The sequence below is a fragment of the Cricetulus griseus genome, chromosome 7, assembly GCF_003668045.3.
Source record: "Cricetulus griseus strain 17A/GY chromosome 7, alternate assembly CriGri-PICRH-1.0, whole genome shotgun sequence".
NCBI lineage: Eukaryota > Metazoa > Chordata > Mammalia > Rodentia > Cricetidae > Cricetulus > Cricetulus griseus.
This window is the reverse complement of record NC_048600.1, coordinates 96,522,482-96,534,288: the sequence shown is the minus strand read 5'-3', so window position 1 is coordinate 96,534,288 and position 11,807 is coordinate 96,522,482. Positions and strand designations below refer to the sequence as shown.

The following is an 11,807-nucleotide window of genomic DNA, read 5'->3' as shown; positions in this document are numbered from 1 at the left end:
AACCTTTTTTCATTTTAGTGAAACATGCTGGTAACAACTGACAGTGATAATAAACGCTAAAACTTGTCTCTCCGACTCCTCGGGAAGGGAGACGAATTTGAGTTAAGCACCACCTGCGCGGGATCTGCGCAGAAAGGACCTGCCCATCTTTTTTCCCTGGCTTGATCGTGCGTGGGTAGGGGTGACAGGCAGCGGCCCCAGCTCTGCAGGGAGGCTGGCCCTCCACCTAAGCTTCCGCGCAGAAATAGCCAGGAATAAATCCACCCACCACACTAGCCAGTCGCCTCGTGAGAGTCAGCAGGACGGAAGCGGAAGTCCCAGTTGGTCATAGAGTTCCCTAGCTCCGTCTTAGGGCCACATTCTACGCTAGAGCGCCTGTCTTCCGCCCGCTGTGCTGAGGTCCTCGAAACTTATGTTTCCGGGTGCCGCTTCTGTCACAAAGCCTAGACCTCCCTTCACAGGTGGCGTCACGGGTCCTCTGCGCCGCGCCCGAGGTCAGCAAGCAAGGACAGGCGCCTCCCAGCCTGCAGCCGGAGCCGGGCCTCGCAGCAGCTCGGGGACTGCAGCTCAAGCCACACGTTCCTTGGCCCACACCTGCCTCCGAGTCACGCTCTGCCCTGTGAGGTGCAGCATTTGACAAGTCATTCCCCAGCCCCCACAAGCCACGTTCCCAGCTTCGGAGCTAACAATCCTTAGCTTTGAGACTCCCTCCCTTCTGCCTCCATACATAAGGCTTTTTTTTTTTTTTTTAACTTACCATAGTTGATTTTCTCTTGTGTAAAATTAAATTTGGAGTTCCGGGTGCCGTGCAGAAAGATTAAGACTCAGCACCCGTTTGATTCAAAACAAGTTCATGCTTATTAGTCTGTTGGAAAAGTGAATCCCAGCACACACAGGATACTATGGCTGAACACGGGGCTCATATCACAACTGCTTCGGTGGTGGACGACCAGCCATCTATCTTTGAGGTGGTAGCACAGGACAGTTTAATGACAGCAGTGAGACCCGCTCTTCAGCATGTGGTCAAGGTAAGGTATTATTTCCTTGAAAGGCTTCAGGGACTACTGGATAGAACTCAAAACATTTTACTAGTAGCCAAGGGTTTGCAGTTAGCAATGTCATTCATACCCATGGCTTAGTGATCGTCCAAAGAGCACTGTACTCAATTCCTAGAACCTCAAGCTTAGGCCATACCCCAAAATCGAGTTATTTAAACCAGGTGTGTAAACTGAAAAGGGTAAATGTGAATACAAACTGAAGATTGTATTTAAAAGGATTTGTTTTTGCTGCAGGTTCTTGCAGAATCAAATCCTGCACACTATGGCTTCTTCTGGAGGTGGTTTGATGAAATCTTCACTCTGCTAGACTTTCTGCTCCAGCAGCATTATCTTTCTAGAACCAGTGCCTCATTTTCTGAACATTTTTATGGCTTAAAGCGGATTGTAGCAGGGAGCTCACAGCAGCCTCAGAGACCAGCCAGTGCTGGTCTTCCCAAGGAGCACCTCTGGAAATCCACCATGTTCCTTGTTCTTCTACCCTATCTGAAAGTAAAGCTGGAGAAGCTGGCTTCCAGCTTGAGAGAAGAGGATGAATACTCTATTCACCCCCCTTCCTCTCACTGGAAACGATTCTACAGAGCCTTCCTGGCGGCCTACCCATTTGTTAACATGGCCTGGGAAGGTTGGTTTCTTACACAACAACTTCGATACATCCTAGGAAAAGCTGAGCATCACTCTCCCCTGCTGAAACTGGCTGGAGTTCGGCTAGGTCGACTGACAGCTCAGGACATACAAGCTATAGAGCATAGACTGTCTGAAGCCAGTGTGATGCAGGACCCTGTCAGAAGGTAAGACCTCAACATTTTCTAAAACCCTTACATTAACAAAGTTTATAATTGCATGTCAATCATCTGGTTTACCCCAGTCATTTATGAAACCACAGCAGAGTCATTCCTCACTCCATAAACAAGGTCTGACATTCTGGTAGTCTTTCTTATCATCATAAGTATACCCTGCAGCAGGCCTGGTGTATGTAAGACCCCCATGGGAGGTATTTGCTTTGTATACATTATCTTATGCACCATCACAACCTGATGAATTAAATGCAATGGCTTCATTTAACAGTCGGGGGATCCAACAGATAGAAGACACAGAGCCAAGGTTCAATTCAGAGCAATATACAATCCTAAGAATGCTCTTATCCATGTCTACACTACCTCTAGCTAGTTCTTAACCTCCCACAAGTTCAAACATGTAAGCATCTCAGCACTGCTAGGTTACTTTTTTTTTTAAGATTTTATTTATTATGTATACAACATTCTGCTTCCATGTATATCTGCACACCAGAAGAGGGCACCAGATCTCATAACAGATGGTTGTGAGCCACCATGTGGTTGCTGGGAATTGAACTCAGGACCTCTGGAAGAGGAGTCAGTGCTCTTAACCCCTGAGCCATCTCTCCAGCCCCGATAGGTTACTTTTTAAGTCAACTATTTCTTTGGTGGATTATCTTCTATTTAAAAATTCTATAAAATCTTATCTTTAGAGCTGGGTGTTGGTGGCTCACGCCTTTTAATCCCAGCACTTGGGAGGCAGAGGCAGGCAGATCTCTGTGAGTTCCAGGCCAGCCTGGTCTCCAGAGTGAGTGCTAGGATAGGCTCCAAAGCTACACAGAGAAACCCTGTCTTGAGGAAAAAAAAAAAATCTTTAATGCCTTTCTCAGGTCAAAGCCTAATCTTTTGTTGTTAAAAACAGGTTGGGGTGGTGGTGGCTGGAGAGATGGCACAGTGGTTATGTGAATAGCATATACTGCTTACTCTTCCAGAGGACCAGAGATAATTCCCAGCACCCATATTAAGCAGTTCACAACTGCCTGTAACTCCAGATCTTCTGACCCACCTGGTACTTGCATGCACATATAGACAAGCAAACACAAACATAAATAAATCTTTTAAAAACCTGAAACAGGGCTGGAGAGATGGCTCAGGGGTTAAGAGCACTGACTGTTCTTCCAGAGGTCCTGCAACCACATGGTGGCTCACAACCACCTTGAATGAGATCCAGTGCCCTCTGCTGGCATGCAGGCAGACTACATAATAAATAAAATCTTAAAAAGATTTAAAAAAAAAAAAACCTGAAACACCAGAGTTAAGGTGTAGACCTAGCATTCAGTAATGAGTGAACTGCTTACAAAAGACCCTCCAGTCCAGGTGCACTCACTCCATCTCCAAATCAGTGACTCCCCCATCAACTATGGAACTGCACTTACAGTGACCACACCCAAATAAGTTGTTTTCTTTCCCAACAGCGTTGGTGAGAAGATAAAGTTAGCTCTGAAGAAAGCTGTGGGAGGCATCGCCTTATCCCTCTCCACCGGCCTTTCTGTGGGTGTCTTCTTCCTGCAGTTCCTTGATTGGTGGTACTCTTCTGAGAACCAGGAAACCATCAAATCACTGACTGCTCTGCCTACCCCACCGCCACCTGTACACCTAGACTACAACTCTGATTCTCCCCTGCTACCCAAAATGAAGACAGTGTGCCCTCTGTGTCGTAAAACTCGGGTGAATGATACAGTTCTTGCCACCTCTGGCTATGTGTTTTGTTACCGCTGTGTGTTTAATTATGTGAGGAGTCATCAAGCCTGTCCCATCACAGGCTATCCGACAGAAGTCCAGCATCTGATTAAACTCTACTCTCCAGAGAACTGAAAGAAATTAGCCTATTATCACACAGCTCAAGTTCTGTACTGTAAGGCCACAAGACTGCTGTGGTATGGCAAACATTGATACTTCCCTAATTCACAACTACAGTAATTTTCAGTAACTATGGATTCCTTTAAAAGTATATAGCCACTCGGAGCGTTGGTGGCACCCGTCTTTAATCCCAGCACCCTGGAGGCAGAGGCAGGCTGATCTCTGTGAGTTCGAGACCAGTCTGGTCTACAGAGCGAGTGCCAGGATAGGCTCCAAAGCTACACAGAGAAACCCTGTCTGGGGGAGGGGGAGAAGGATATAGCCACTTGATCCTAATGTTTTGATTTGCTCTCTAGCAAGCTGGTTAAGCAGGAGAATTGGGATTGCAGGTGGTGTGAGGGCCAGTGTGGAGGTGGATTAAAGAAGACCACTAAGTGTTGCTTGTCCTCAAGAGTGGGGTTTTCAGCTGAATGTGGTCGTGTCATATCTGCACTCAGGAAGCAGGATTTTGAGTTCAAGGACAGCTTAGGCCACCATAGGGAGCCTGTCAAAAAAGTAAAAAGATAAAAGTAAAAAGAAAGTGAGAGACTATGATTAAGAGGGATAAAAAGCTCACAGGAAAACCCAGGTCAGACCTTATACAACAGGTGGTTTGAGAAATAGGCCTTCTCTTTAAAAAATATTTCTTTACCTGTGAAGTGTAGAGGCTTTGTCAGATGGCATACACTATGAAATGACTTCCTCTTTCTAGAAATATTTAGGGACATTTTAGAGAAACAACCCCTTCCATATACCAGACTTACTAACATTTGATTATCAAATTAACAAATGCTAATTGTCAGCATTTGGAGATTCCTTCATGAGCCATACCTGTCTCTCTTGGGAAACAGGTTAAAGAAAAATAGGGTTTGTTAATGGGGATGAGTCTGGAAATTTCAATGTGAATGAAAGCTAGCAAGCAATGATGAGATGTAGGAAAATACTTATCTAATGTTTACCAAATGCTTATCTAATGAACATTTAATGAGGAGCAAAAGCTTTCTACTTGCTCTTATGAGTTTTCTCAATTGACAGTTTGCTCAATTGACATGAATCACCCAGGGTATTATGAAAGTTTCTATGAAACATTTAAGTAAATTTTAACAATACATGATTCTGGGAAAGAACTGTTCATGCTGGCACGATTATGTGGAAACTCAAAAGATTACTCCAGGGGTTTAAAATAAATTTTCAGATCACCTTTGACTTCTTTAAGTATTCCTGTATTGATTAAAGTTTTGCTTATTAAAAAGACAAATCCAATCATTAGAACAAAAATCCTGCTCTAACAACAAGAATGCTGCCTTGTATGAAATAGCATTTACTAGAAACACAACAGTTCAGTTGCTTATTTGGATGTGGATGGACAAGCTGATGAAGAAATGGCATCTGAAAAATCATTAATGTAGGATGAATGAAAATAATTTGTAAATGCCTGGTGTAATTCTGTGACTCACACTGGCAATGGAGAGCATATTCTCTGGCACCATAAAGATGATATAACTTTAATGGGTTTTAAAATGGACAATCCATCCTGTGGATTTGAAATTATTAAAGCTTATATATATCAGAAGAGATTATAGTCTCTTACAAGCTCTTGTAAAACCTTATCAAAACAAAAGTCTAACCCAAACAAACACCACAGTTAATTACAACACTTTAATACAGTAATAAGTCAGTCAGGAACTGCTTCCCATTCAGGCAGAAAAGATGAGTCCTCCATGAAGTTTTCAAGCCTGATCTCTCACCTGGACCTAAGAAGGAAAACATGAAAGTATCAGTAATTCAAAGGATACAAAAGACAGACTCTTAACACATAACAAGTCAGGATCCACATAGGTTCAAATACACCTGTGTGGTAAGACAAGCTAATCAGCTCAGAGAGAAGATTAAGGAATCATGCCCTGGTCAAAGCCAGTGCCGAAGCAATGGCAATACCAGGTCAGACTATACTTCACTCATCATTGCATCATTTCACTTCACCTCCCTGGATTACCTAAGGAGTACCTATTTTCATATCCAAAAAGCATTTAGGTTTACATACCATAAAAGCTGTTTCTTTTAGATGTTTTAATAAGTACTTTCCACTATGTGGTAAGTAATTGCTATACAAAAATAAAAACTTAAACAAGCCAGGTGGTGCTGGCGCATGCCTTTAAACTCAGCTCTCGGGAGGCCGAAGCAGGTGGACCTCTGTGAGTTCGAGACCAGCCTGGTCTACAGAGCGAGTTCCAGAACAGGCTCCAAAGCTACACAGAGAAACCCTATCTCAAAAAAACTTAAACAACAAGTTTTGTATGTGGGTAGGGGACTCTTTTGTTCTCACAACACAAAGTAGTGAAACACTTACCACCCGAATTTTTTTTTAGAGCCAGGCATGGTGGTGCATGCCATTAATCTCAGCACATGGGAGGCAGAGGACTGTCTCGAATCTCTGTGAGTTTGAGGTCTACACAGTGAGTTCCTGGACAGCTCTCAGAGCTACATAGCAAGACCCTGTCTCAAATCAACACCACCAACAACAAAAATGTTATCTAAATGAGTCCAACCTCCATTTATTTGAACAAAAATCCTTAGGGATGTCTATGAAGAGACATAATTGCCTAATTTAACATAGTGGCTATAGAAAGGGTTCTTTACAAAATTATTAACTATTTAACATAAAATTCAACCACCAATAAAAAATACAGTACAAATGCTTGTAGTTCCAGCTACTCTACAGGGTAAGTCAGGAGGGTCACTTGAGCCAAGGAGTTAGAGGCCTGGGCAATATAGGAAAAGTTACAGTGAACAAACAAAACCATACAACACAAATTTTTTCTCAGAATCTTCTAATTTCAGTCCAAAAATTCTTGAGAGGTTAGGATCTGCTAAAGCGCTATAGCAATTAATATCACAATGAAGAAGAGAACTGAGGTTTGAATGCCGGGTTTATATCTTTCCACCTCTTAACTTCTCAACTCCTGTCCTTTATTAATATAGCAGAAACTACTGGCACTGGGGAGTTGTCTCAGTAGTTAAGAGCACTAGGAGCTCTTAGAAAGGACCAGTAACTGACTTTAAACCCATCAGCTTGACAACATTGTGATTCAGTGGGTCCTGGGCAAAAACACATATACACACTGACAAAAACAAAACAAAACAAAACCCTATAAAAGTGTGAATCAGCTACTTCAAGCATCCAATTACTCCCCATGGCCCAGGGAATAAAATCCAAATCACTTTGCTTGGCATTCAAGGTATTTCAAAACCACAAGCGAAGCCCTTGGTCAACCAGAACCACCAACAGAACAAAAAACAACCCCCAAAACAAGAACAAAAATCAAGCAGGTGTAGTAGTAGATACACCCGTAATCCTACTGCTTTGGGAGGCTGAAGCAGAAGAATCCCGAGTTGGAGGCCTGCATGAGCAATACAAATCCTGTCTTAAAAACAAAATTAAAAATCCAAAATAAGGGCTGGAGAGACGGCTCAGAGGTTAAGAGCACCGACTGCTCTTCCAGAGGACCTGAGTTCAATTCCCAGCAACCACATGGTGGCATCACAACCATCTCTTATGAGATCTGGTGCCCTCTTCTGGTGTGCAGATATACATGGAAGCAGAATGTTGTATACATAATAAATAAATAATTTTTTTTTAAAAAATCCAAAATAAATCACATTTATCCTCTATCTAATTAATAGCAGAACCCTAACAACTCTTACAGACCACCCAACCCAGACAATTTGTAAGTTCTCAGATCTACTCTATTTAACTTGTGCCTTTCCCTCGGTAGAAACCCTTCAGTTCAGTTTTGCCTCTCCAGTTGTGACCCTCCGCACTGCCACTTTTTGCATTAAACTTTATCCCAGTTAATCCCAAGGGAAGGCTCTGCCCTTCCTCTGAATTACGGAAGCAATGTTTGTGGAACGAATTCCACCTAGAGATCCAGACAGACATGATAAGTGAACCCAAGCTCCTGCCATGCCCAGCAGGTACGTTTTCCTAGTTCTCTGCCTCTATACACTCCACCTAAAGCTTCTTCCCGCTCTTGTCTCAATGGGAGAAAGGCAGAGTATACTTTCGGAGCTACTCAAATGTTACCTTTTCTGTTAAAAGCCCTGAACTACCTTAGTTTCCTCTGACCTTCACAGCTTTCTCTTCCATCACAGCAATCACCACAAGTCAACTATGCAGCAGTTAACCAGTTCCTCCACCCCCACCCCCATCTCTCCCATCAGCCCCATCTCACTGAGTATCTAAAGAACCGAGGCTGACTGTTAGGAGCCTGGAACACAGGGGTTCAATAAATGACCTCAGTAACCAACCCTTCCCCGCTAAGCCCTATCTAATGGCCCTCGATTAGAAAAGCATCAGCACAATTTATAATGCCAGCTTACCCCCAACCTATCAGGCTGATAGGGACTGCACCTCAGGCATCTCCAAGCTCTCATTCCACCATTCTCTAGCACATGGCCCTCTGCAAAGACTCCTTTGCAGGCCAGCGAGAGCTTACACACAGTAGATCCTCAAAGCAAAAAAGAGATGAAGTCCAACCCCACCAATGTCGGGAGACAGGAGCCATCGTTGGTGGGGAAAGAGGACCGAGGCTGGAGTCCGAGTTTGAATCCTCAGTCCCCAGTGGTGAACCAGGACTGTTAGGAAACACCTCCCGGCTGCAGGGGATGACTGAACCCAGCTCAGGGACACTGCGTCCGAGCCACACAGGATTCCCGCGCCCTCTCCCCTCCGCCTCTGCCGGCCGGCATCCCACAGCCCCGCGCGCGCCAAACAACCAATCCCGCGGCAGCCAGAGCTTTACGTGAGCAGCTGTAAGGCGGGGCTGACATGAAGAGAAGCCAATCAGAGGGCGAGATGAAAGGCAGAGGGTGGAGCTGGCGGAAAGACGGAGGCTGCTTCCTTGGGAGTTGTAGGCCCCTGGGTCTGTTTTCTACGAGTTAGGCCTGTGGTGTTCTGTACAGCGAGCGACGCTGTTTTTCTTCTCCCTTACAATACTCTGTTCATGGGATTCCTGGCGACTGTTACGCATAGTAATTTTAAGCATGCCTCGATAGAGAGTGGGGAGGGAGGAGGCGAGTGACCCCTGTCTTGAACATTTTTAAAGACAAGAGTTTTAGAAAGATTTATTTATGATTATGTATGTGTGTTTTGCCCGCGTGTATGTCTGTGCACCATGTCAGTGCAGAGCCCGCAGAGGTCAGAAACGAGTGTCAGATCCCCTGGAACGTGAGCTGCCACGTCGGCGCGGGTAATCAAACCCTGGCCTTGGACGTTTTAAATAAAAGTGCCCCGAGAAAAGCGTAGCTAAATATCAAATTGGCAAGAACAGCACAGAAGATTTCCTGGGAGAGGAGGCATTTCATCTAGGTTTTGAAGAGCCTTGAGAATTAAGAGATTCTGCCGGGCATGGCACTCTGGAGGCCAAGGCAGGAACATCTCTCTGGGTTTGAGGCCATCATGTTTTATATAGGGAGTTCCAGGACTACATAGAAAGAGCCTGTCTCAAACAAACAAAAAGAGATTCTAAGAGAAGTAATTATTTAAGCTCATCATAAAGTAGCCGAGAATTCTAATTTGCCAGATTTTGGCAAAGCTAAAATCACCGTTGTTGAAGTGCTTCTCAAAATAATGTGAGCCTTAGAAACACCAAGGGAGACGTGTCTATATAATGGTCATCCAGCATAAAAGGCAAACAGTAAAAACCCCAAAATGCTTGGGGCCCAAAACCTCTCTAATAGGTTTCTTCAGGTTTGAGTACAGAATAATATTTTCAATAAGCGCTGCAGGAGTAACTCTGATTTGATGCAAAGTCTAAGGACGCCTGTCAGTATTAGCGACGTGGTAGGAGATTAACATTGAGACATTGAGATTTTGCTGATAGCACTAACTGGTTAGATGTAGACTTCAGAATACTCGGAGTCATGGGAGACTGAATATTTCAGAGGCCATGTAATTCAATGATCAGAGTAATGGTTAAGGAAACAGTGTACAAGCCGGGCGTTGGTGGCGCAAGCCTTTAATCTCAGCACTCCGGAGGCAGAGGCAGGTGGATCTCTGTGAGTTCGAGACCAGCCTGGTCTACAAGAGCTAGTTCCAGGACAGCCTCCAAAGCCACAGAGAAACCCTGTCTCGAAAAACCAAAAAAAAAAAAAAAAGGAAACAGTGTACACTTTTGTTTAGATTAGATTGTGACAGTGTAAACACCTTGAAAGCCATCTCAAGTTAAGAGTTGAGAAGAGCCTAGGTGATAGTGGCAGTAGAAATGCAGATGGCAAAGGAATGGCAAATAAAGATTGTGATGAGTGATAGGGGTGTGCAAAAGGGCTTGCAATAAAGGGGAAAGTAGAAGGGAACAATGTGTCCTCTATAGCAGACCATTCAAGTCTGGTCTAAGATGATTCTTTTTTTTTTAAGATTTTATTATTTATTATGTATACACTTATCTGCATGCATGCTTGCACACCTTACAGATGGTTGTGAGCCACCATGTGGTTGCTGGGAATTGAACTCAGGACCTCTGGAAGAGCAGTCAGTGCTCTTAACCTCTGAGCCGTCTCTCCAGGCCCCTAACATCATTCTTAAATCTTGTAGTGTAAGGACAAAAGACAGCAAAGAGAGTGTGCCTTTGCCTGTGCTGTTTTCTGTGCCTTGTCTGTCTTTCCCCTTTCTGTCTCCCTTCTCAATTTGGTTCTAGCTCACACCTCATGTCTTTTAGGAGTCTCATAAGCACCACTGTTGTCATTTGTCAGGACTGTGTATACATAGCTAGCTCTCCAGAGTGGCTCTAGTGTGCATGTGTCAAACACACACCTTTAGATTACAGATGATACTAAGAAACTTTTGGTCCTTCAGTTTCTCTTCGGCAAAGAAAATAAAAAGTTAGTGATAGTGTCTAATCGAAGAACAGTTAAAAAATAAATGAAGGACAAAGTCTACCACACTGAGTGCTCACTAATATTAAACAGTGGTGTCCTGAGTTAATACGTAGTGTTTTTGTCTGTAGCTTATGAACAGGATACATGTGCTATTCTCCCAGCTATCAGTAAGGTGGTGTGTAGAATGAGAGTAGATGGGCTTTGGGTTTAAATAGGCCAGTGTTCAAATCCCATCCAGATCTTTGCTGTGAACTCTTTTTGATGGGTAACTGTGAACTTTATCTTGTTGAATTGTTTTGCCATTTATAGGACAATGAAAATAATCCATGTCTTTTAGGTTTTTAGGATGATGGCAGGCGACAAGAAAAGATGCATATTTGGCCTGAATGAAGCAGTCACTAGATGGCAGTTTTTATTTTAGCTTGAAAAGGTTGTTGTATTTGGACCATAGTAATTAATTGCTCATTAGCTTATTGTTAAAGTTGATGTCATATGCCCAATGCAATGGATAAATCTTTATGTGTATCATCTCACTGTTTTTCATATACTAGAGAAGGCAATATTATCTCTGATTTACACAGCAAGGGTTTGAGGCTTGGGTAAGCTTCACCAAAGTCGAGTGGCTAGAATATGGCAGAGGTAGGATTTGAACACCCTAGGTAACCCCCCCAAGTATCTTTCTGACTGAAAGAATGAATGTAAAGGAACACACCCAGAGATAGGTAATGTCCAGGACTATTGATCTCAGTAACTGGAGTATTTCTTCCATTACAGACATTTCTGAAGACCTGAGAGTGGGGTGGAGCCAATGAGGGCTCAAGAGACCAGCCCTTTTCTTCACCAGTCCTCTGACACTTTGCTGAGTATTCAGGCTGTGCCATAACTACCACTGCTTATAAGCAGAAATGCAGAAGGGATACATCGCGAATAAACTGGGACTCTAGTTCTTAGATAATCATTATTAGTAATACCAGGTAACTTTCCCAACAATTAGGAAAACATGCTTTTCAAGCTACTGGTTTCAAGTTGTTTTGTATCAAGAACGTTTGCTTTACAGATACTAAAGTTGAAATGTGAGGTCCTTCCTGACCTGACAAACTATATCCAGGAGAGTTCTATTATTTCTTGCTCTCTCTCTTTAATGATTTGAAACAACACACACACACACACACACACACACACACACACACACACACACACC

At 43.5% G+C, this 11,807-nt stretch overlaps 1 protein-coding gene, 1 long non-coding RNA gene and 1 other non-coding gene across 3 annotated transcripts; 1 reads left to right on the top strand and 2 right to left on the bottom strand.

The window, feature by feature from the left end:
* The first annotated feature begins 334 nt into the window (after positions 1–334).
* Pex12 (peroxisomal biogenesis factor 12) lies at positions 335–4,945 on the top strand. Its single transcript, XM_027426465.2, has 3 exons — positions 335–1,028; positions 1,293–1,846; positions 3,307–4,945. Exons 1-3 carry the CDS (start codon positions 903–905, stop codon positions 3,704–3,706), a joined length of 1,080 nt encoding a protein of 359 aa, XP_027282266.1. The 5' UTR covers positions 335–902; the 3' UTR covers positions 3,707–4,945.
* A 425-nt stretch (positions 4,946–5,370) lies between these two features.
* On the bottom strand, positions 5,371–8,485 carry LOC103159477. The gene is made up of 2 exons (XR_003487248.2): positions 8,111–8,485; positions 5,371–5,484 (listed from the first exon to the last, which is right to left on the bottom strand). It is a non-coding gene; the product is annotated as an uncharacterized LOC103159477 (long non-coding RNA).
* On the bottom strand, positions 5,604–5,700 carry LOC113836833. Its single transcript, XR_003487354.1, has one exon. It is a non-coding gene; the product is annotated as a Z30 small nucleolar RNA (small nucleolar RNA).
* Positions 8,486–11,807: the final 3,322 nt, after the last annotated feature.